Here is a 25,746-nt window from a genome sequence, read left to right as displayed (position 1 = left end):
ATTTTTGGACACTGTCTCCCCCAAAACGCTAGATGTCAGTTCTCCTGGAGTGTAGCAGTGTCCTGGATTCCTGCAGGGCATCCTGGGACATGGCATTCGGCTTCTTAGGCCTGTTGGGTGCCATGGCTGCCTCCAGGGGAAACTATCAGAGGACCTGGGGATTCATCCTTTCCCCATAGCCTAGAAGTATGAGGTAGTCACGAGGACGAAAGCCCCAAAGTACTTCCGGGCTGAAGAAAAAAGCCAGTTCTTCATTAAACCCGGAAGTGCTAGCCAGTCACATGGTCAGAAGGACAGAAGCACTTCCAGGTCGAAGACTATATAAAGGACTGATGGGAACCCAGCAAGGGAGCTAGGGTTTTCAGTAGCAATTTTCTTTCTGCATTGAATATGTGTTCCCTGTACCAGGAAGTCATCAGTGGTGTTTCTGCATTAAGGGCCACCAGATAATGGGCAAAGAAGTAACCAACATGCTTCCACCTTTAGTTTAACTTATTACTGAAATGTTTATAATAACTGTCAACTTTGTCTATTTTGCAATTCTTTTCCACTTTTTCTGTCATATGCTCAATGTAAATTTTTATCAGGAAAAAAATATTTTTTTATAGTATGTGAAATTATCTTGGTGCTAGATGAACTGAAGCTCTCCAGTAACTGAAAAAGTCTATTTTGCCTTCATTACATTGCCATATTACATGCATTACTCATTACATTTGTAAGACTTTAATGCTGAGCAGAGGGTTTAGCTCTGAGACATTTGCTCCTATTTTTCAGGACAGTAATAATAACACAGCAATGATACTAAAAAGCAAAGCACATCAAAAAGGATACTTCACTCTTAACATCCAGAAAGTTGATAATGTTGTCAAACCAAATGATATACATGTAAAAATTAATTAGTGAAATATTTTATTTCAGTTTGCCATCAACTGTACCATTCATCTAGATGTCATTATTACTCTTTAAAAGGTAAACAGTACTAGTGTGCAAGGCTCTACTTTGCAGTTTTATTAGACTCATAAACAAAACAGTCAGCATGGATCTATTATCTTGTGAAAATGCAGCATTATATAAAATAAGTGGAAGCATGTTTTAAAATGTACTGTGTACCTAATTATATATTACCTAATGAGTCATCTTTATGAGCCATTTTTTGCTTTTTAGCTAAAACCCTCATTAATATTGATTTTTTTTTTTACTATCCACGTGTTGACTGTTCACCCATATATCACAGCTAAGCACATAATAAAAAAGTAATTCCTAACACAGTGGATGAAGCATGTTCTCCAGCGTGAATGAGAGCTCTGAACTTTATGAATCTCAGCTTTTACGTATATGAGACCATCTATTCCCTAAACGTTCTTCATTTTATTTACCACAATAAAAGAGTTGTGAATAACCCAGAGAAAGCAATATTCACAAACTTCCTCAGACTGCCATTCTAAGGCAAATGCTAAGATGCCCTAAACAATAGTCAGTAACTATGCAATGGCTAGAATTACATTGCAATGGCATGAAAGTGAATGGGTTAGTGCTGATTCCTTTCAGATCTAAAATTCAATATCTGAATCTTCCACTATATGGAGTTTCCATGTTCCCCCTGTGTTGTGGGGGTTTACTGTGGCTGAGGCGTATCTATCATGAGGATGTTCTGGGTGCATGCCCAGGGGCCCTTGACTACAGGGTGCTTTTTGATCCGCCACCAACAACCTCACCCCACTCCAATCAATGAAATGATCTTAGTGTCTGTGTGCTAAAATAGATGGTTAAGGGTGGGCTGTATTCATTAAATCATCTGGGGACCTGAAGAAGGTCTTAATCTGGCATTGAATGTGGACATTCTGGTTTTTCTCTGACATCTCACAAATAGTGGTGTTTGGTAAATTAACGAGTCTGAAATAGCAAGGTGTGAGTGAAGGGGCCTTGGTTCCTTCCATGAACCCAGTATGGACAGAAAAAATGTAGGCCACCAAAATCCTGAATTAGACTAAGAGGATTCGAGAGTAGATGGATATAAAGAATTAAGCGGACACTTACAGTATACAAATCAGACATCACTTACCAAGCATTCATTGGGCTGAATGATTCCACTAGTTGGGGTAACAGACAAAACTTGAGAGTCATCACTGTAAATTTTCCACTCAAAGTTCATAGGCATTCGATTCATGTTCTTAATGATATATGAGCGCTGAGACAAGCCGTACAGACATGTCGGCTTAAAGAATAGCATCCCGTCCCCTTCCAGAGCAATCTTTGGCTTCTCAGCTGCACTCAGTAGGGTAACCTCCTAAAGTAAGCATAAGGGTTAGTTTATAATTTTATCATTAATTTTTTAGAACATGAATATACTTTTCAGTTATTAATATGGAGGGACCTATTGGTTTGTCATTTGAGTTTATACTGTTAAGCTTGCTTCTTAGTTTAAAAAGTACATATCCTGCACTAAAAGTCCACCACAAATAATACATAAAAATATGCTGAAGCAGTAATGCAAAATAAGGTGCATAAAGAACAAGAACCATGCTAACAATTACATCTACATTACAAGATTATGAAGTGGAAATCATGTAGATCATGAAATAAGTGGATTAAAAACACCCTGTAATATTGTCTAGGTAAATTTTATAGTAGCAAGAGAAAACACCCAAAGCCTATCGATTTTAACATGAATATCAGAAAAACATGATATAATTATCATTCCCGTAAGAATTTCCAAAAAAAGCACTACACAATCTCTTAGAAACTCCCAGAAATGCCTTTTTTTTTTCAAAACTAGCAATTAAGAGATGTTTGAAATATTTAATCACAGCTGGTTGTTTTGTTACGGGAAAACGCATTTACCGTAATTAATCTGAATTTTGTACGGCTGCCGTCCTTTTTCATGTGATTGCAATAAACGCTTGATCGCAAACAGAGTGAACAGTAGATAATGTCCTTTAAGGGAAATGAGAGGACAATTTCACAGGAATTAGACTGGAACAAGGGTGGTTTGTGTAATTACATGGTAGGGTTTTATTTTTGGACAAATGTTCAGTAATTACATACAGAATGATGGAAATGGTAAAAATGTGCAATTAGCCTGCAAGTGTGTGTATAAATATGTGTTCATATATATAAAATGTCAAGGGTATTTTAATATAAATGAAAAGAAAAAAAGGGCTGGTAATAACTCAACAGCATTTAACAGAAAGCAAAGAATCCTATTGCTTTATTGCACCATCCTACACATCTCACAGTAATTAAACACATCTTCTTCTCCTCCCGTACTTTGCACTCCACTCTTTGGCCACTCTTCACCCTTCCAGTAATTCAGCTTACTTTTTGACTTCATGTTCAACTAGCCTCTCAAGATAAGGAGGCTATATATATCATTCAGAGTGTCTTAGTTTAGCCTTGAAACAGCAGGCAATGAGTAGGAGCTTTGTTCATAATAGTTAATAGCAGAGTGCAAAAGACCCTTGCTTCCTACTTGCCTACTCCTGTCCTCCTAGAGTAGAGCAGACTTTTGGAGTACCCACTATAAACATACTCACTACTGCCCCAAGAGCGGTATTCTTTCTGCTATTATCTTTATGTGTTTTATTCATGCTTTAACCTTTTCTCTTATTGCAGGGGTCCTGTAAAGTCTCTTTCTGTAGCACACCCTGTTTCTTCTACTTCTGTTTCTGACCTGGCACCATTCTACACTGTACTCAAAGTAACTATGATACATGGATCCAACAAAATGAGTTTTATTGTATGCCTGATTGCTGCCCATGCAAAATATGAATATTCTATGATGGACTGCCACCTTCTCCATGGCTATTTCATGCCTTAAACCCAGTGTTTCTTGAAAAAATGGACAAATTTAAGTAAGTCGATTTGGGTTTCTTTGTTTCTTATCTGTATGCTACTGCAAAATGTGCTGAAATGTACAAAGTTGCTCAAACCTGAGCAGGAACATTGAACAGTAGGCTGTAAGTGTATTTCATTTACATTAAATGTACATGTTTTACATAATTGTATTTACAGTTGGTTTTTGAGTTAGCAGCTTTAATTTCAGTTTAGTTTTCATGTTTTACTTGACTTTTAATTTTGTTATTATTAAGAGTAACAAAATACTTTTTAGTCAGTTTTGTTACAATTTTCGTTAATACTAATAACCTGCTTGTTTTGCATTTTCCCTGTCCCCCACAATCCTTTAATGCTTGTAAACCCCTTTTCTACTAGGTTACCCCTTACAATAGAAAATAAATAAATAAGTGAACATTGCATACATTAGGCAAAGTCACATTCCAATTGTTTTCGGATTTATTGCCAATCACAAGTTCGCCTGTACCTGCACTACTATAGTATTATTATTATTAGATGTTTATGGTTATCACATGTTTGTCATTCACTTAAGCATTTATTTTTGTGATTTTCATTAGTTTTATGTTAAAGCTCTTGTTTTTGTAATTTGTTTTTTTTTCTTTTATTCCAGGTAAAGCCATAGCCAGACAATAAAGTTTTAACACTGAATCATGTTTTACTTTATCTTATTACAAGCAGCAATGACAACTACAGGGAACACTGCCTGTGTAAACATTTTTTATTTTAGTTTTGTTTTCTCTCTGTAAATGTACTGTAGCGGCCTCTTCATGGGTAGAGAAGAGAAGACACACAAGTGGCTAATGTAGAGAACCAAGGGAAGAACTTTTCATGAAGAAGTTAAGTCCAATACAGAAGAGAATTAAGGACTGTACAGAAAAGAACGAGTAAAAAGAAATGAAATATTATGAGCTATGTACAGTTTTTCTATTGAAGGAGTTGTTTTTACCTGTAAATATTGATATACTGAAAAATCCTCTCTTAGTTGATACCTAGTACCCTTGATGTACAATTTATATACATACTAGGGGGCTATGCCCCCGCTCGCTTTGCTCACCAACCCCCAGTTCAATGTAACATTTTCGTCTGTGATATTTAAAGGTAAGTTAAACATTTTGTGAGCTGTTTTACCATATGGAAGAACTGATGCTATACCTGTCCATGCTATTGATGTAATGTTTTTGAATAGCTGTTTGCAATAATGGAGTAAACATTCATACAAAAATGTTTTCCCCGTTCCGCCTGGTCCATCTATGAAGAATAATCGCTGTTTAATTTCTCCAAGGACACTTTTTTGAATTGTGTCAAAAATGGATATTTGATCATCATTTAATTGTGAGTACATTGCCCAATATATTTTTCTATTTCTTTTTCCATCTTCGTCTGCTTTTATCTCTTTCTTTACCTCTGATTCGTTAATTTCTTGTGAAAATCCAAATTGTTGCATTGTTAAATCTTCTGTTTCTAACTATTCTTTGATGATTGAAAGAGCCGTTCAAAGGACCATTATCCGAAAAGTCAAATAATCAACTTTCCCCGTCATAATTAAGTATAAGAAGTGTCTTAGTTTGTCAGGCATCATTTCATATATATAGTCGTCCGATTTACATAATCCAGCTGCTCGAGCTGCTTCTTGAAAGGTACTGTACGTATTTCCATCTATAGTTAGAACATCTCTATACGACGTTGCTCCTTTCGATTCTCGTAACAACAATTTTAAATGAAAGCGTTTGCTATCTTTTGGTGATACAATATTTAATTGTGCAGCACTTTTGCAATTCATTTTTCTTGGATGCCATATTCCTTTGTTTTTGCCACGAGTAATGTTGAGGAATTTGCGCATACATATATGCCTTTGCATTTACTTCTTTTTTATTTAGTTCGAAATAAGCCAATATTTTTTTTTTTTGTTTTTGCTACTTGTAAAGCATCTGCTTCTTTGCCTTCTTTAAATTGAACCATAATCTGTCCTGGTAAATTAATTAACTAATAAAAGGCAAAGCCCTCACTAACTCACTCACTGACTCATCACTAATTCTGCAACTTCCCGTGTAGGTAGAAGGCAGAAATTTGGCAGGCTCATTCCTTACAGCTTACTAACAAAAGTTGGGCAGGTTTCATTTCGAAATTCTACGTGTAATGGTCATAACTGGAACCTATTTTTTTGTCCATATACTATAATAGACTTCTGCTCGATGCCCGTGGGAGGCGGAGTTAGTGCCTGCCCATATAAGGCCGTCTGTCATCGGCAATCCAATAGAAACACTGCCGCTAAATATTCACAGGTGAAGGACTATGCTTATGCAGAGGAAGATGAGATGGTCAGGGTGGTGTTTGGCACAAATTCAGCGAAACTGCGAGAGAAATTTTTAAGTGCCGGGTCTTAGCTAACATTAAATACATCCGTGGACATTGCACGAGATGGCACCAGCACAGTTGGGAACCATCAATGCGGCTCACGTGAACTGACGCAGTGCACAGACAAAAAGCAACAGTTCCAAAGAGTGCTGAACAAAAACCGAATTACACAATTGAGAAGGCAGCAAAAAAATATGAAGCGTGTGATACATACAAGCATATTCATAAGTGCAGCTACTGCGGAAACAAAGCACACGGTGGAAAAAGTCAATGTCCCACTAAAGGAAGACAGTGTAAAAAAAAAACCTGTGCATGCAGTGTGTCACGTCTCAGATAAAGAGGAAGACGAGCTGTTTATTGATGCAGTAAGAAACGAATCGAATGAAACCTGTTATCTTTACAACGATTGACAAACACGGAATGTAACTTGAACACAACACATCCTACAAATACGAACCTGATTTAAAGAAATAATGATAATCAAATCCTTGATGACAGCAACACTCATAACACTCACAAAACAATTACTGTATATTGACAATCATGTTACGTTATTTTTAAAATGTTCCCTTTTCTTTTTCATAACGTCTTTAACACACTACTTCTCCGCTGCGAAGCGCGGGTATATATATACATGTATATATATACCCTGATCTACATACTCTCAGATAGACAAACCACACGCTGTGGCGCAATGGTAGAGGCTTCGCCTCTAACGCCGACGTCCGAGGTTCGATTCCCGAGAGGGGGTGCACTGAGTATGTACGTGCGCTTCACAATTCATTTTACCCTCGCATCCCCTTGGTTTGAGACGTATGAAAAAATATGAGGTTAACGCAGAAAGACAGATCACCAATTGAAGCTTTATGAATAACGGATACTTTATTCGCCATCAATGATTGTTTTGGTAAAGCCTAAAGCCATACTCCGTGTATTCATTAGATGAACGGTAAAAAAGTAAGAGCGAAGGGAGGATGACTTATTGAGGCACGCAGGCGAAACCACAATAGCACGTAGACTCGATGCGTTGGTGCGCATCATCTCGATCTGAATTGCACGATCACATTCGAAAAAATATATCTTTTCAAGTTCTATTTAGTCGACACAAATATCTTTGGTTGGAATGAAAGGCGAATTTACTCTTTACATTTGTAATTTTTAAGAAAAATTTATGCAATGATGCCTACATTTAACTTACATTCCTACCAAAGATATTTCTGTCGACTAAATAAAAATTCCTTCTATTTAAAATTTAAATAGAACTTGAACAGATACGATAGTTCATAATATCCACGCAGACTTGCACGTAAGAGCGGGAGTCATCCGTTTTAACAAGCAGCATATTGCACTGATACGAAATATCCTGCCCATTTAATTATTTAGGAATGGATAGATAAATTAAGATTTTGTACAAATAATGTTTTTCATTTTTCTTCCTCGATGGATTCTGGCACCTGCAGCAACAGCTGCTTGCACCCCGAAAGGGTATATATATATATATATATATATATATATATATATATATATATATATGTGTGTGTGTGTGTGTATATAGTATGTATGTGTGTATACTGTATATGTAGATATGTGTGTATATGTATATACTTTGTATATCTTTATATGTGTGTGTATATGTACAGTATATATATGTATGTGTGTATATATGTAGATATGTATGTGTATATATATATGTGTATATGTATATATGTAGATATGTATGTATATATATATATATTACAGCAACACTCATAACAGTGACAAAACAATTACATTGACAATCATGTTACGTTATTTTTAAAATGTTTTCTTTTCTTTTTCATTAATTCTTTAACACACTACTTCTCCGCTGCGAAGCGTGGGTATTTTTCTAGTCGGTAATAATTCTACAGAATGTCTTCGACCGTGCATTGGTAATTCCATTAAATGTCACCCGCTTTCCATTGCACTGACATATCGAGTATCTAAATATGCTTGAACTTCGTCCTGTGCTTGTTCTTTTGATAAAGTTATGCATACTCTATCGTGCCCTTTATGAATGTACTTGTAGATGTATTTAATACTCATCACTGATGCACAATACTCGACATTAATATGACAATCAAATCTTTTTAGCAAATTCGGGTTATATGGTACAATCATTGAATTATCGATCATCACAATTTTTCCATCTTTCTTTCCATGATACGTATGTTGTTCATGACAATTATCTCTTCAGCGATAATCTGGAAAGCCAGCCTTAGTCATATCTGTTGTTTGAACAAAAGCTTTGTAAATTTTTTGAAACACAATAACTGTTGCAATGCTCTTGGACTACCTTGATATGATGATGGCAATATTACTGCTTTACCTATTTTAAATTTGTCTGAACTATTGATATTTGAATTTTGAACGTGATCAATGAGTCTTTGCATATGTTCCATTCTAAATTTTGCTTGATTCGATTTAATAAAGAAAAGACGATTAGCTTCGACTTTTAGATGTGCATCAATAATGTAATGTTGCCTTAGACGTTGAGATGACAGAAATGGGTTAAATACATTGGAATGTATCGCTAATTTTGCCCTGAAATATTGTGTTGGTGTTATTCGTTTTTCTGAATTCATGTGTTTCATATTGTATGACCATCCTGTTTCTCCATCTGGGAAAAGCAAGGGAAAGAGTAATGGATCGGAATGTGGTGAATTATTACACAGAAATGTCAATTCATGTTCTGCTTTCGCAGAAACACAAATATATACTGTTTTTGATATTTCCGTCTTACGAAACTATTATCGCTGATAACTTGTCACGTGTTGGTTTATTATATACTAGCAAAATACCCGTGCTTCGCAGTGGAGAAGTAGTGTGTTAAAAAAGTTATGAAAAAGAAAAGAAAACATTTTAAAAATAACGTAACATGATTGTCAATGTAATTGTTTTGTGACTGTTATGAGTGTTGCTGTCATCAAGGATTTGATTATCATTATTTCTTTCAATCAGGTTCGTATTTGGAGGATGTGTTGTGTGCAAGTTACATTCCGTGTTTGTCAACCGTTGTAAAGATAACAGGTTTCATTCTTCGAAGTGTTCACTACCCAAATCGGTACTTGTGAATCTAAAATGTTTAACAGGCATTCCCGGTATTAAGTTGTGGATTTGCCTGCGAATATTTAGGGGCAGCGTGTCAATGAACTTAACTTAAACTTAAGCTTTATACCTTGCTTTCCTATTGATATGTCTACAAAGGATTGTTAAGCTTCAGAGCGTTGTCCCTTTCTTACTGCATCAATAAACAGCTCATCTTCCTCTTTATCTGAGACATCACACACTGCATGCACGGGTTTACCATTCCCAGTCCTGCAAACTTTAGCGAATTGGTTCAATTTACTACATTTTTTACACTGTCTTCCTTTAGCTGGACATTGACTTTTTCCACCGTGTGCTTTGTTTCCACAGTAGCTGCACTTACTGTATAAATATGCTTGTATGCATCACTCGCTTTATATTCTTTTGCTGCCTTCTCAATTGTGTAATGCATTTTTTGTTTAGAGCTCTTTGGAGCTCTTGCTTTTTGTCTGCGTACTGCGTTCACAGTCAGTTCACGTGAGCCGCTCGGAGTACATGCATCGACGGTTCTCAGCTGCGCTTGTGCTATCTCGTGCGATCTTGCGATGTCCACGGCTTTATTTAATGTTAGCTCAGACCCGGCACTTAAAAGTTACTCTCGCACTTTTGCTGAGTTTGTGCCAAACACTATTCTATCCCTGACCATCTCATCTTCGTTTGCATAAGCACAGTCCTTCACCAGCAATTTTAACTCCGTTACAAGGTGATCAAAAGTCTTGTTTATACCCTGCGCATTCTCATGAAACTTGTATCTCGTGAGGCAGCCAACTACATGGAAGGAGTGGTGATGGGTGACGCAACTCCGCCTCACACAGCGACCGAGCTGCAGGCTATGGCCGTATATATGTACGTAAGTAGGATTCAGTTATGACCGTTATGCGTAGAATTTCGAAATGAAACCTGGTTAACTTTTGTAAGTAAGCTGTAAGGAATGAGCCTGCCAAATTTCAGCCTTCTACCTACATGGGAAGTTGGAGAATTAGTGATGAGTGAGTGAGTGAGTGAGTGAGTGAGTCAGTCAGTCAGTCAGTCAGTCAGTCAGTGAGGGCTTTGCCTTTTATTAGTATAGATGCGTGCATGATCTTTCTGATTCATATAGAAATCCAAGAAAACTTTTTTGTCCATTTTTTGTCCTTGCTTTATCCTGCTTTTTCTTCAATGACACCTGGTCCGTGGTGATTATTTTCCGGTTTTTGAGTAATAATTTCTGTTTGTTTGAACTACTGCGATCTTTACTTTCTTTTTTTTATACTTTCTAATTTTTCTATTTTCATATTCTTTAACTTACTCCACATGTGCATTGCGCCAACCTTTTTTTTTGAGCCTTTCGAATTCCACTGCTTTCATAATCTCTAACCTGCTCTGCATGTGTATAGCGCCAACATCCAGATTGGATGTGTTTTTCTTTTAATTCCACTTGTTCCAGGCTGTTAATTACTTTCCTTATTTTCTGAATTTGCACCTAGATTATTATTTTTCTTTTCTGTCTCTCCAACACTTTTGAGTCTCTTTTCTCTACTGCTCTTTCTTCTAAGTTTATTCGTCTACGTTTCATTTAAAACATATTGTCCTTAAACGGTTTATATATGCTGAGAGCCCTGGATCTGTGTGTGCTCAAAGCATTTAAACGATTGATGGTTTTTCTCTTCATGGTCTTATTTGATATTGGTTGTAAGTATGGCGTGTCGTGCAAGAATCTCATGTTCTACATCATCGCGTTCCTGGGTCAATCTCTTGTAACAAAGTTGTTTAAGGTCCCCACCAGAAACTTAGTGGCCAATCTCTGTAGTCTCATGAGTCTTTTAGGTGTCTTCTGTGATCTTAACGTGAAGATCACGCATTGTCTCCTAGTCATTCCCTCCCATAGGATTTATTTTATAATAGAGAGATATCTTTTAGTTCAATCTAATGACTACCAAACTACAGGAATGGATGGAAGTACATACTTCTTACCTAAAAAGCTAGATACATTCAGATAGTACAAATAGCTCTGGTAGCATTCCATGGAGGTAACGCTACCAGACTCAGTTTAGGTGAACTTCTCAAATGTACCTGAATGTATTTTTCTGAGGCATTGAGCAGGATGGGCAAGATGTGTTTATGAATTCTGCCTGTTTGTGGAATCGTCTTGAGCATGAAAAACTGGCGCGCTCCAGCAGGAATGATACCGACAGATGGCTTCACTGTGATGTCAGGGCATAGCTCTGTGTCCAGTTTGTAGGTAATGGGCAGGTCTCCAATATTTTGGAAGAGTAAAGACTGATGTGTTGTCTCCCCTTGGAACACAGGCAAGAACACCTGAAAACACAATACAAACAAAGGAAAAGTTATAGATGTCAATGTCCCCAAATTTTCATTCTATTTCATTTACTTTTCTTTTACATTTTTAGCTGACATAAAACAACCTTGTTCCTCTTTAATGCTATAAGGTAGTATTATTAAATAATTAACACTAGTAAATACATCCATCCCTCCCTGGAGAGTGGTACATGTTAGTTGCTCATCAAAGTAAAAATTTCATCTTACTCTGTACATGTGACAACAGCTAACACTACTAGTACTCTCCAGTGCCATGAAGCACAGGGATAGCCCTCACTTGCACAGGTCACACATGTTCCCAGTGTTAAGCAGTAATGGGAATGTTTGCATGTGATTTCATCCTAAGAAGTAGGATTTCTTGGGGAATCGTGTCACATGGCCGTAGTGCCGTAACTGACACTCCCTCACAATGCAGGTAATGTGCCTCGTCTGGGACTCTGTGCTCAACCACTAATTCAACACAAAGTCAAGCTAGAGGTACCCAAGGATTCTCTGAACAGTCAAAATACAGACGGAGTCCAGTCTTCATCACAGGTCACTGGATAGTGTCCATGTCTCGCAACCATATAACAACAAGGCAGGAACTACCAGGACTCTAAAGTCTTGGACCTTCGTCCTTTTGCATAGATAATGGGATATTCCAACCCATCTACTGACTTCATAGTAAGAGTCACCAGAGACAAGGTAAGTAAACCTCTCAAGAAGGTCAACACTATCTCAGCTGTGCCCAAGAGGTTGTTAAAGGCCTAGATATTGTTTTTTATCCAGGACATTCGCAAACCCAGACGCTCAGACTCCTTGCTCAGTCTCTAGAGTACCCCAATCAGAGCCTATATTGACTCAGCGAAGATCACAGCATCGTCAGCAAAGTCAAGATCAGTGAATCTTTCTTCACCAATAGATGCCCCAGAGCCACTGAACCCCACGACCTTGCCCAACACCTAATCCATGCGAACCCTAGAATCAACTCGTACAAACTATCCCAATATCTCATCAAAGATATTTCTTAGAGGTCATCAATGTTTCTGCTTTAACTACATGACACAGTAATTTGTTTCAGATTCCCACAATTCTTTGCACAAAGAAGTGCTACCTGGCTTTATTTGTAAATGCACGTCCCCTTAATTTCCAATGGTATCCTTGAGAACATGATTCTCCTTTAAGTGGAAAGTATTCTCCTGGATCTACTTCATCAATGCCTTTCAAAATTTTTAAATATGTTGATTAGGTCCACATGCTGTCTCTTCTGTTTGAGACAAAATAGGCTTAATTCTATGAGCCTGTCAGAGTATAACATAATTTAAGTCCTGAAATGCGCTTGGTTAAAATACTCTGCACAGCTTCAAGTGCTGCTGTCTTTCTTTTAGTGTGGGGAGGATTATTGCACACAATATGCCTGATGCAGTCTCACAAGTTATGTTGTCTAAGCATAACATTTCATGTTCATTGTTGTTGGTGTAGTACTATTACCATTAGTCTGTGGGAGACATGCAAGTAAGAATCTGTATAATGTGTAAAAAACAAGAGGTTGCAAAGTATTCCCGCTTTGGCCCAACAAAGATACAAAGGAATCAAAAGTTTCTCTTTGCATTTAAAAACATATGCAGTACAGATGAAGTACTTACTCAATAAGTCTAACAAAGAGATCAATGAACTTTCTCACCATACGTGGAGATTGCAGAGTGTACTTTGGGATAAAATGTGTAAGTCCAGGTTGAAAACTATGCCCGGTCAGACGGATGGTAAGACACCAGGGAGGGCACAAGGTGCAGTCCTCAAACAGCCGATGGTCTTTCATTACCTATAAATAAATGTAAAAAAAAAATAAAACAAAGGACATTGAATTTCAACTGCAGTCCATCGATCTATTAGTAGGTCCCTTTAATCCAGCTCAGGGACAATGAACACAATTTTAGCAATATTGGGTACAAACCAATAAATACACTCAGGCCTAAAGAGCAAATTTAAAAACATGGACATTTTTGGAATGTAATAAGAAAATTAGAGTATACAGACAAAAACCTATCCAGATAAGCAGTGGAGTGGTAAACTCCACACTGACAGTTTTTTTAGGTAGGATTCAAACTCAAGAACTGAGAGTCAGCAGCACAAAACCACTGCATCACCATACCACCCTTTCCATATTCCTTTTGGTATAAAAATATATCAGCTTCTTCCAGTTCCTAAAATATATCAAAACTTTTTTGAATAATGTTCCCACTGTTTAATTGATGATTCACACTCATTAGAGTGTTACATCATGCTAGAACTGGAGTTAAAGAAAGAAAATTAGACAGTATCTGTATTGGAAGTGTGCTCCTTGTTACACAGCATAATGTACAGTATTTGAACACTATGTAGACCACCTAAGAAAACAATGATAACTAACCTTGTATGAAGCAAAGCACTCGAGTTCAGCTCCATAAAGGGCGTTTGTCCTGTCTGGTGTAAAAGTAACACGGAAGGCAGTCGACTTGAGAGGAGGGATATCACAGGCCTGAGGGCTTATGGTAAACACACTGTTGGCAGTGCAGACCCAAGCAATGCTTACTTTGCCCATTGTGTGATTGGTCATGCTGAACGGGCAGGACTGGGTGGCACTGCTGAAAACAAATTCCTGGACATCAATACTGACATGAGGTGGGAGAGAAGAGTCAGTGTTGCTGAATGTGTCATTGAAGTATTCTGCAAGAGGGTGAATAAGAGGAGGCTGCTCCATAGTGTCACTAGCTTTATCCTAGAGAAAACACAAAGAGCCTGTCATTTACAATCCAACACCTCATGACAGCAAGCATCAATAAGCATGATTCACAGCAGCAGAAGCTCAAGTCGCTCAACCAGCACCATTCCAGAAGATATTCAAATAGTTGAGCTAACTGCTGTACTCATTGCATACTCTGAAAGTCTGTGTCATCCAAAAATGATTTTATAATTTAAGTCTTTTACCTAACATCAGAAATAGTATTCTACACATTGTACTTCATTTTTAAACTTTTCCTGGTAATGCTCTGCAGTCCAAAAAACATTTATCTTCTAGTGCCCCTCCAGCATCCATACTCATTATGAGGCAGTTTACAAGTACACAGAAGTTAAGTAACTCAGTTACTTAACATACATTATTTAACTTGGTTTAAGATGATTGGATGCACGAACTGGACAGTCAGCCTTGGAGTTTAAAGTCAGGTGCTGGATATCCATCCATCCATCCATTTTCTAACCTGCTGAATCCAAATACAGGGTCACGGGGGTCTGCTGGAGCCAATCCCAGCCAACACAGGGCACAAGGCAGGAACCAATCCTGGGCAGGGTGCCAACCCACTGCAGGACACACACAAACACACCAAGCACACACTAAGGCCAATTCAGAATCGCCAATCCACCTAACCGGCATGTCTTTGGACTGTGGGAGGAAACCGGAGCACCCGGAGGAAACCCACGCAGACACGGGGAGAACATGCAAACCTGCCGCCCTGGTGCTGGATATACTTCACTCTATTTTCAATAACAAATGTTTAGTTTTACTCTGGCATATTTTGCCAGACAGATTTGTAATTTGTAATATTAAATCAGAAAAAAAGTGCTATGCAAATATGCACAATTACCTAAAATACAGACTTCACCAACACTTTTACATGTGTGGCACTGGCACCAACACCTGCTCTTCTTTGTTGTCATTCCAAACACACCTCACTGCAGCACAGAGAATGAACGTGGTGGATGCTGGTACAATCCCAGTTTCAGTTATTTCCAAGCTAATGCTGCTGTGTTTGGTTGCTGTCTTCACTGCACCCTGCAGATGAGGGTGGGGATAGCTTCAGAGGCTGCCATGAGGTGTACTTATGCATTCACCTGATTCATTCACTCATCTTGTCACATGTGTTGCTTATATAGCTTCTCAGATAAGCTTAGGCATCACAGCTTCAAAACAGATTATGAACTAGTTGGAAAATCCCAAGAAATATTGAAAGGCCAATCCTTTAAATGTCTAACTAGAAATTATAAAGTCTTGGTAATGCACTTTATTAAACATTATTTAATTAAGGGTAGTATATATTGTTTGCTTTTATAATTAATATTATTATTAAACTATTTCTGCCAATCATGTAGTTTGGTGTCATTTGACCATGTCGTTTTTGTGGCCAGAAAACGCTTAAGGATTAAAAGATTAGGTTTTGGTATTACACAAATTCAATTTTACGAAAGGAATTTCAGGAATTAATTTGTTCTTTCTCAAAGTGGAGGAAGACTATACACCTCTACTATTAGCATCCTCTCCACTGAACTAGGACAAAATTATCGAGATGTCTACTTGAGCTGAATGGTACCACTTCAAGCTGCAGCTACTGATTTGTATTTCAGTGATTGTATTATGACTCACACCCAAAAATAAGGTAGCATGAATTATTTTAAGTGTGCAAGACTTTGACTGTATATAAAATGGAGAGAGATTCCACATTTACATATATTTTTGATACTTAGTGTACGTGTACATAATATCAGATAATTTAAAATTCTACTTAAGTAGTTATGTCATTGGGAACTTTTACTTGAGTCAAATCCAAGAAAATTATCTCTACTTTTACTCATGTATAGCTGTTGGGTAGTTTATAAAGCACTGTTGAGACAAACAAAATTCTTATTTTTACTCACAATTAAATCTCAAATTAGTGGGAAAGCAAATGCATAATTCAAAACTGGAGGCACATTCATCCCGCAAAAAACAAATCATCACTAGCAAGGTACAGTTATTGCGGAATGTGGCATTACTAAACTAGCTTGGAAAAAAAGATTGGTTAGTGGAAAAATGTTAAAAAAGAGATGGGAAAAATTTTAACACAGGGTGCAAGAAATGAAAAAGGAAGCAGAAGAGAGAGGTTGCAAATTTTCTTCCTGTTCATCTTTTCCCTCTTTGATGTGGGGTCGATGTGCTTGATCAACCTTCTCCAAACATTCCTGCACCCCCTTGTCAGTCAAGCTCTTTTCCTTCAGATTTTCTTTTACTTTATCCATCCATCTCCATTTTGCCATCCCTTGCTTTCTCTTTCTCTGTACTTCCATTCCCATCACTCCTTTACCCACATATTCATTATCCCTCCTTATTACATGTCCATGCCACTTCAACTTTCCTCTACTTGCTTATGATATCTCTCCCACTTTTGTTGTACTTCTGATTGCTTCATTTCTTCTGTCCTTTTTTTGTAATTCCACACATCCATCTCAACATTCTCATTTCTACCACATCTGTCTTCTTCTCCTGCTCTCCCTTTACTGCTCCATACATCATTCCTGGTCTTACTACTGTCTGAAAAACCTTACCTTTAACCTTTGCCTTAATTCACACAAAACTCCTAAAGCCTTCTTCCAATTGTTCCATCCACACTGCAGTCTGTGGGTTATCTCTGCATCTAATTCTCTTTCTTGGGCTACCACTGATTCTAGACATTTAAATGTATCCATTCATTTCAATAGCTTTCCCTGCAGGTGAACTTCTCAAACCTAAATCATCATTAAACCTCAGATATACTTCCTACAGTATTTATCTTTAATCCTCTATCTTTAGAAGCCCTTCTCCAGTTGTCCCACTTCCTCCTTTCTAAAGCTACACAACACAATGTCATCAGCAAAAAGCATGCACAGGGGGATTGGTCTTTTATCCCACGAGTAAACACATCAATAACCAGATCAAAAATGTAAGGACCTTCAGACTTTCAGAACTCCTGACGTGATACTGTATCATTACCCTTCTCCGAATCAATAAACACTGCGTGCAAACCTTTTTGTTTTTCTTGATGCTTTTCTATGAGAAAATGGAAAGACTGCATCAGTCGTTCCTCTCCCTGACATAAAACAAAAGTGCTTCTCCCCTATGGTGGTCTCCTCCCTAAACATTCTCTCTACAACCCCTTCCCAGATTCTCATTGTGTGTGACATCAGCAAATGTGCCACTTATGTGTTTATAGGTTTATATAGTCTCTTTAAAAAGGTTTGTTGTAAAAAACTGGAGTGAATAAGAAAAAGACATGAAAGGTGATCTCTATGACATACATTCTTATATTTGGTATCTGATGGTTCTAGGAGCTTTAACAACAACTACGCCAGCCAGTTAGGCTTCTATTTCATCTTTTTAACGCCACTCCTACCTGTCACCAATTCACACAAGAATCCCACAACACTCAACATGTGACAACAGTGAAACCCTTCCCACCCAAACCCTACATGGCCTCACTCAACCCTTGAGATGGGGTGCCCAGAAGCACTGAGGTCATAAATCAACAATGGATGGGACTCAAGCTCATTGCAGAGCCTTTAATATGAGGCCAATTTATTTAACCTTCACATCATGTTGATGTAAGATGAAAACTGGAGCATCCAAAGAAGACAGCAATTGACTATAGTTGAAAGACATACAGTATGGTTATTCATACTGGATCAATTTGGATTTTATAATTACCTAAACACATATGTCATGGGATGTTGGAGGGAAACTAGAATAGCAAGAGAAAATCTATGTGAATCCATGATTTGTCATCTCTGGATAGACAATATTTGGAATTGTATCTGAACATGGGTCTTGGGAGATGTAAAATAGTTTTTATTTTAATTCCTCTAAGTTTGGAGTGCAAAGTTTAAGTGCAAACACCAGCAGATACAGTATAGTACTAGAAAAATACCAAAATTAGACTTACCTTGACAGTGGAAGGGAAAATTGAAAAAAGGACTATTTTATAGTTGAATAACTACTTAATGGGAGCCTCTCTACCATCATTTAAAAAATAAAACAGCACATTGTAGAAATAAAAAGGCAAAAAGCAAAGCAGGGATTACAGGTTCAATGTCAGAAATAACAGCAATGGCAACAAGAAGTTTTGTGGTAATGAGGAGTAAATGTTAGTCCTATGGCCATATTCAGAAATAAATGGTATGCACAGAACAAAAACTTGAAAAATAGTGAAACTGAACTAAAAATCAAGAGATAGTCAGCTGCTGTCAAGTGTGAATACTATCTATTGATATCTGCATCCAGTTGTTAAGCAAAGGTTAATTGTTTACAGGACCGGAGTAGTAATGTGGTACCTGAGGAGCATGGTTTTCTTTCTTTGTTCTGCTTCTTTTTTTTTTTTTAAGTTAAATTCTTATTTGAATTCCATTTTGTTGCCATTTTCACCAGTGTTCTTACTTTTCAGCTCCTGTTTTGAATCTCCACCTGAACTGTCTGTGTTGAATACATTTATGTTCAAATCTGTCATTAAGCCTAATAATATTTTAAAATTTAGAAGCAAAGAGGACTTGATCGATAATTCTTACTTTCTTTAGGTTTTCATTGTGTACCTTTTTGCATGCTATAAAAGGTCTTTTATATAGTGCTCTGTCATTTATGAGAAATCTGCCTGCCTTGATACTTTTCTATTAGCATTCGTAAATACTTCTGAAAACTAAAAGCTCACTTTCAAAAGCTTAAGGCCCATTAGACTTATTAGAAGTGCAACTCAGTCATTAAAGTTCAAGTCGGTGTAGCATGACTTTTATATTGAATTCATAATTTCATGCAATTTAAGCAACCATTATTAGCGTCACTTGATGGCCATTTTGTAACACTTGGGCTCAAGAGATTTTATTTAACTAATGCAGACATGATGTTAAAAAAAAGCTATAGTGAGGATGTCGCACTCTGCCATTGTGCTAAGGTTGCTGCTGGTAAAATACTGCTCTTTCTAATTTTGGCTGTACCAGCTTAAGAATGGCAAAGCAAACTATCTTCATGCCAAAGCTGGGTTTGATGTGAAAAACAGTAACTACAACAATCATCTGCCAAATCCTTATCAACTAATAAGGTGTTAGACTAGAAATCACAATGTAGCTGGTTCAATCCATGTTAGGGCTGTACCTGTGGAATTACTGTAGTATGGCTGTTGGACTGTGCTCCCAGAGACAATCTGCTCCTGCCCATTTTCACAGATATATTTGACCCATCCCACCCAGTACTGTCTATTTTCCCTTCTGGAAACATTTCTGACAACCTACAGAACCCAACAGAACCCTATTCTGTTCTGTTCCCCTTCTCAGTATACTGTTGGGCACTTAGTGCCAGTGCTTTATTGGCAAGTTATTTACTTGCCCATAGAAAAGTCTTATGAGATATGGAGAGCATTGGAATTAATGACTTCTGTCATCAGATTAATCGGCCCAGAAGAGACCTTTACTGTAGAGTGTTCAGGAGGGGGTTGGCAGCCAGTTGGCCCAGGTTTACAGGATTGTGATCGTGTCTGACTCTGTCTTTAACTTCGTTGCTATAACTTATCATGGACATCCCAGAGGTTTATTTTCTCCAGGGATGCTGTTGACTGGAGGTTTTGTTTTCCTCTTCTCCATTGTCATCTGGCCATAGTTCAACAATTAATGAAAACATATTGATACACTTCATTTATTGTATTCAGTTTCAAACTACTTTGTTTTCCAGTCTATTCAAACAGTCTATGTATTTATTTGTACTTGTTATACTAGTAGGATGTAACATTTCTATTTGTAGCTATCTGTGAGCTCAGTGAAGATCACTATATAAAAATTAACTGAATTGAATTGAACATTATAGGAAATTTTCTGTCCCATATTCTCATATATGACTGTTCATTTTTGCCTACATATTTGCGAAAAAGTACTTTGATTAAAACATTTATGGCTATGACTCAGTTTTGATTCACACCTTCAGATTCCTCTATGACTACCATCCATACCACTGAGAGGAGTGGTGGCTCTGAGGCTAGGGATCTGCACTGGCAATCGGAAGGTTACCGCTTCGAATCCCGTAAATGCCAAAAAGGGACTCTGCTCTGTTGGACCCTTGAGCAAGGCCCTTAACCTGCAATTGCTGAGCGCACTGAGTAGTGAGAAAAGCACTATATAAATGCAAAGAATTATTAATTATATCAGGATTAAAATTAAGTTTGGCCTAATAAACAGAGTGGCATCAGAGCCTCACAGTTTGTCACTGGGATATATTTTAGCAAAACCAAGAAAGGGGGGAGTAATGAAGTGCTAATATCATGTCTGTTCTTTCTGTCTCACTCCCCCTCTCTTAAGGTTTGTTACTAATTATAGTAAATGTGTTTAGTTTTTCAGTTTGAGCACAGGCAGGTTCAGTGATTTGTTGAGTTGAGACTGAGTGATGTGGACTGAACCAAGAACCTTGTGGTTAAAAGTCCAAGATCTCTGCCACACTGTCTACATTACTACACTGTACACTAATAACCTGGTCTTGGGGAAACACCATGCTTGCTTTCTCATTCCAACAATTTTTCTATGCAGAATACAATGTATGCCTTTCATTTAAAACTAACAAATTCATACTGTTTAAACAAGCTTCCTGGTTAAATTAAGCCTGGCAAAAAGGAAGCTGGTGTGTGCTTAGCAATTCTAAAAAAAAAAACTGTGCCACTGCTAGGTGTGTAAAAACATAATTTAGTATTCATATATGCCATTTATTTAACTTGCTTACTGTTTATTAATTAATTATTTTCACTGTATGTATATTTGCACATTTCTCAGGAAGAATCAAAAAGGTGAAAGGAAACGTAAGAATGCTCAAGAGATGGCATTTAAAAAAAGGTAATGAACTCTTGTAACTGAGTAAACCAATATAAATTACACACAAGCTGCCTGAAAAAAATAAACTATGTCATCTAATGAGTCCCACTTGGGAAAATTTGCATCTTACTGCTTATGAAAGAGATTAAGAAGCCTTCAATTCTTAAAAGCACCAGCCCTATTAAAGAAAGAAACTTAACAGGTGCAGTGTTTCTAGGGATTACCAAAGGGTACTGTGGTCTGATGTCTCTGACCCTGGAAATGATTACAGAGAGAGCCATGGAAGTAACTCAAAGATTGTGGCTTTTAACCTGGCGGCTAGTAATTTTAGGAAGGTCAGATGGAAAAAGGGGAAAAGTGTACCAAGTTATGCACTATGTCCAATGGCTTTCTAATATGTGTCATTCCCACCTTTCTGACTCCTTCATTATCAATATTTTCAGCCTGGTATCTGCCTGCCTTCTGCAGTAAAGCACCCATTTGATCCAGTGTGAGCTTCTTCTCAGACAGCATGGTACTAAGAATATCTGGAGGATAGTAAGTCAAACCCCGAGCCATGTTTATCTGGTAGAGATTGATGTGTTGGGGCTTTAGAATTCCTGGTTTGTTCTGCTCTGAATGACATGTGCCAATCATATTCACGTAAAGGGGGTCCTAAAAAGGAAAGAGAAAGCCAGTGTTACTAAACTGCTATAAAAGCAAGTTCACAACAAAGAATGAGTACAAGATGCTGCTTTGCATAGAGTGGTACTGTTCAGAATTACTAACATGGAGGAGTTCTATTTTATATATGTAATCCTTAAAAAAACTGTTATCGCTGTTAACATTTTTAATTTGTAAATGTTTCATGTGTTTCAAACACTTCCCTCAAGTAAACACCTCAAGCAGCTCAAAATCAAAATCAACAGACATCTAAATGGCATCTTTACCAAGGGAGGATGCTCCACTAATGTCGACCCTACAACTTTCCATTCTAGTTGAATTACATTTCCAAACTATTTCACAATCCTGCATGTCTTGCACCTAGTAAATGGCATTTCTTTCTGACATGCTTACATAGCTTCACGTTACATCTCAGACTGTTCTTTCCCACATTTTTTTGACTTTACACATACATATTGCATATACTATAATGTCTAACTGTTCCATACAAATGTACTGTAAAATATGAATGCAGTTGTATCTTGTACATATTATAATGTCTATGTGTCCCTTACATTATCCAGAATGCCCATGTCCATACATGGATCCTTCAACAGGCCTGTTGTTTCCCAGACTCAGAGAACCAAAGGTCATGTAGTCCCTCATGAAAATTATACTAACTAATTCTGGAAAGCTGGACCAACATACAATTATATGGATTTTAGGCCACCTGTGAGGTTAGTTTTTGGGTAATAATGCCATTGTGGGTGACTTTCGTTTTGTGTTTTCTACTATATGTTGAGCTGCTGATAGGTGTTGGCCTATGTTGGTTGGTTAAGTTATATTAAACAGAGAGAATACTGATGACTATAATGATATTGTTAGTAGCTCTATGGAATTTGACGGTGTATCTCACAGCCAGCTGTAAAACTGGATGTTTAGAGCACAGCTTGTTAGCATCAGGAGCTGCAGCATTGTACGTTGCTCAACTCCAAAATCCATCACTGCACTATTTGTTCATCTTTAGTAAGTACAGTCTCAGTTCAAATGAATGACTGATTTTGTAATCAGTTATGGGAAAAGAAGGCTGCCAGACAATGATCACAATATTTCCCAATTCAGGTTATTATGAGTTTTTTTTTTGTGTGTTTTACTATAAGGTACAAAGTGTGTATATAGGCTATTGTGTTTTTACTTTAATTGCTAGCTCTTCAGGTAATATTAATTCCAACACAAATTCATTTTGGTATAAATTATGTAATATCTGTTTTGCTAGTATAACAAACTTTTTAAGCTGTGCTTAATGTTCTGAACAACAGCATCTGGCTGAATAGCACACTTTTAATCAACATGTCTGTACATTGGTTATGGCAGGCAGCAAAATGAAGAAATGGTGGATGACATCTCATCAGGCCAAGTGGCCTGTGGATTTTCGATCCATTTCATGTTTATGTCTGTAGTGCTCATTTTTAGCACATTAATGATTCTTTCTGTTGAACAGGTTCCAAAAGTTTCAAGACAAATTCCTGTACTTGACACATACAGTACTGCTGGATACAAAAATTCTAATTCTGAAATCTTTGCAGGTCTCTATGCATGATATGTGAAATAAGCAAGAAGTTCTTCATAGATCTTCAAGTACTCAATGGTTTACCACTCGGACATGACATAACAAACCAAAAGCTGACCTATAATTTATTCTGTAACTGCAACTAGGTAACAATATAGTTTTCTGCTGCCTGACAGCGTTACCTTTTTTCTTATTTGAAAACTACTGAAGCAAGATGCATCAATTAAAAACAAGCAATACGCTTAAATGACATAAAGCAACATTCTCACAACCACCAAATTCAATTAAGTGTCACAAGGGAGCTATCCTAGGAGCAGTAGTTGCAACAGAGTAATGCCATTCCATTGCAGAGCCCACTCATGCACATGCACACACACACACACACACACACAATTACAAGGGGATATTTAGAATCACCAGTCAGCTTAAGACACACCAAAATATTTCCCAAGTTTGAATGATTTTTCTACCTGATATTGAATAAGGCAGGCAAGTCGTCTATAGTAGTTAATTGGCTGCATTGGATGAAATGTTACACTCAGGGTTTTTGAAGTTAGTCCATCGAGTACACCCTGTGGCTGATCAATGACAAATACGCTGTGGCTGCAATCTGTATTGAACTGGTAGTAAGTCGTGACGTCCGAGGAATTCTTTAGCTCCAAGGTACATATTGCGGATTTACCAAGATTTACACAGCCAAAATCTACTAATGATTTTTCAAGAGAGACCAGGGGGCCTACACAAGACAGAAGATTTATTAGTGACATTAAACCACAACTACTATAAAATTGATTCTCTTTATGAAGTCTGGAAGAAAAAAATGACAGAAGTATAGAGAGTCAATACAACAATATTACCCTTGCTGGAGCCAACCACTTTGAGGATGGATTTGCTAGTGTTGCCTGTGGTTCCAACATAAAAATAATCCACATTGGTGATCCCCACCGTCTGAGGAGAAAACAGCACTGGGATTTTTATTTTGCCATCAGCTTGAATAACTGCTTGGTGTTTGTTGCAGAAGAAAACAGGATCCATCAATGCAGGCCGATGAGCTCGAGAAATTCTGAAGACAGCTTTCACCTGTCAGGAAGCATTGCAGATACCACTTGTTATTATTTAAGAAAGTTAGGGATGCTTGTTAAATATATTATGCCTCATGTTCAAAAAGAATGCTCTTTAAAAGAAGGACCTTTTTGTTTTACCTACAACTGATGAGGTCAGCAATCATCTAAGTCTCATCAGTCATTTATTGATCCATTCATCCATTATGAGGGCTGGAACTTTATCCTGGCAGCCCTGGATGTACAAGGCATGAACCAGTCCTTGTAAGGTCAACAATCTAATTCACACATTGCTGATTTTGTTGTCAATTAACCTACCATTGAATTGTGAAAGAAAAACTGGAGTAGTCTGAGAAAAGCCCTACATTGAGATGGAGAAAATGTGCAAGGTCCAACACAAGCAGAGGTCATTGTTATAAAATCAACAAACCATGTTGTGTTGTTGGCAGTATCTACAAGCAATACATCTGTAAATTAAGCGTTGACCCATCGCGTACAGTTTTCCTGTGGTTGATACATGTTGACTTTACCACCCACATTTTGTAGAAAAAAGGGACAAGACATGACATCTCACAAGACAGAAACTAACTGGCAATGAGCAGAAAGACAAAAATGTACAGTATAATGCAGGTATGTCTTAGATTTAATATTTATTACCTGTGGACTGTAGGAGTGCTCTTGACCACAAACACAGTAGAACAAAATTACAAAAAAGCTTTATAATAATAATAATAATAATAATAATAAAAGATTAAATAAACAATACAATGGAACAACAAAATACAATTAAAAAGAAAATTATAAATACATCTGACTTCTGGGCCTAGCTAAAGAGTAATAATCCACAACTACTCTCACTTGTTTACCGTGCTTGCCTTCCAGTATTCTGGCTCTCTTTCCTCCCTCTAGCCAGCCAAACCATTGATGCAAGCTGACCGACACTAAACTCACTTGACCAAAGGAATTGAGCACTTTTCACATTGCTCCCACACTTCTTCTGGGCACCCTACCATAAGCAATGCTGGGGGCCCAGCTGATATCATCTATCTTTGGTGTTCTATTTTTACAACTCCCCCTACTGCACCAGCATGTTAAACTTAATACAGAGGTGTACTGGAGAGGGGCAGATTGGTTATACTTCTCTGAACCCTAGTGAGGTTGCAACACACTGCTCCCTAGTGACCTGAGGAGTCTCAGACTCTATGATGGGGCTTATGCTATTCCCTACAGGGTCTTGGATGACCTCCTGCTGTGATAGTA

The 25,746-nt window shown here is 37.5% G+C and overlaps 1 protein-coding gene across 3 annotated transcripts in view; it reads right to left on the bottom strand.

Annotated features, from left to right (window-relative positions):
* cfap65 (cilia and flagella associated protein 65) overlaps positions 1 to 25,746 on the bottom strand; it is a 108,421-nt gene that overhangs the window by 56,677 nt on the left and 25,998 nt on the right. For all 3 annotated transcript variants that reach the window (XM_039756507.1, XM_039756508.1, XM_039756509.1), the window contains 7 exons: positions 24,283 to 24,505; positions 23,896 to 24,161; positions 21,625 to 21,867; positions 14,021 to 14,368; positions 13,295 to 13,432; positions 11,365 to 11,610; positions 2,063 to 2,287 (listed from right to left, as the gene is read on the bottom strand). In XM_039756507.1, coding sequence (XP_039612441.1) covers positions 2,063 to 2,287; positions 11,365 to 11,610; positions 13,295 to 13,432; positions 14,021 to 14,368; positions 21,625 to 21,867; positions 23,896 to 24,161; positions 24,283 to 24,505 — 1,689 coding nt within the window. The remainder of the gene's footprint in view (positions 1 to 2,062; positions 2,288 to 11,364; positions 11,611 to 13,294; positions 13,433 to 14,020; positions 14,369 to 21,624; positions 21,868 to 23,895; positions 24,162 to 24,282; positions 24,506 to 25,746) is intronic.

This window comes from Polypterus senegalus, chromosome 6 (genome assembly GCF_016835505.1).
Source record: "Polypterus senegalus isolate Bchr_013 chromosome 6, ASM1683550v1, whole genome shotgun sequence".
NCBI lineage: Eukaryota > Metazoa > Chordata > Cladistia > Polypteriformes > Polypteridae > Polypterus > Polypterus senegalus.
This window is presented reverse-complemented; position numbering and strand designations above follow the sequence as displayed.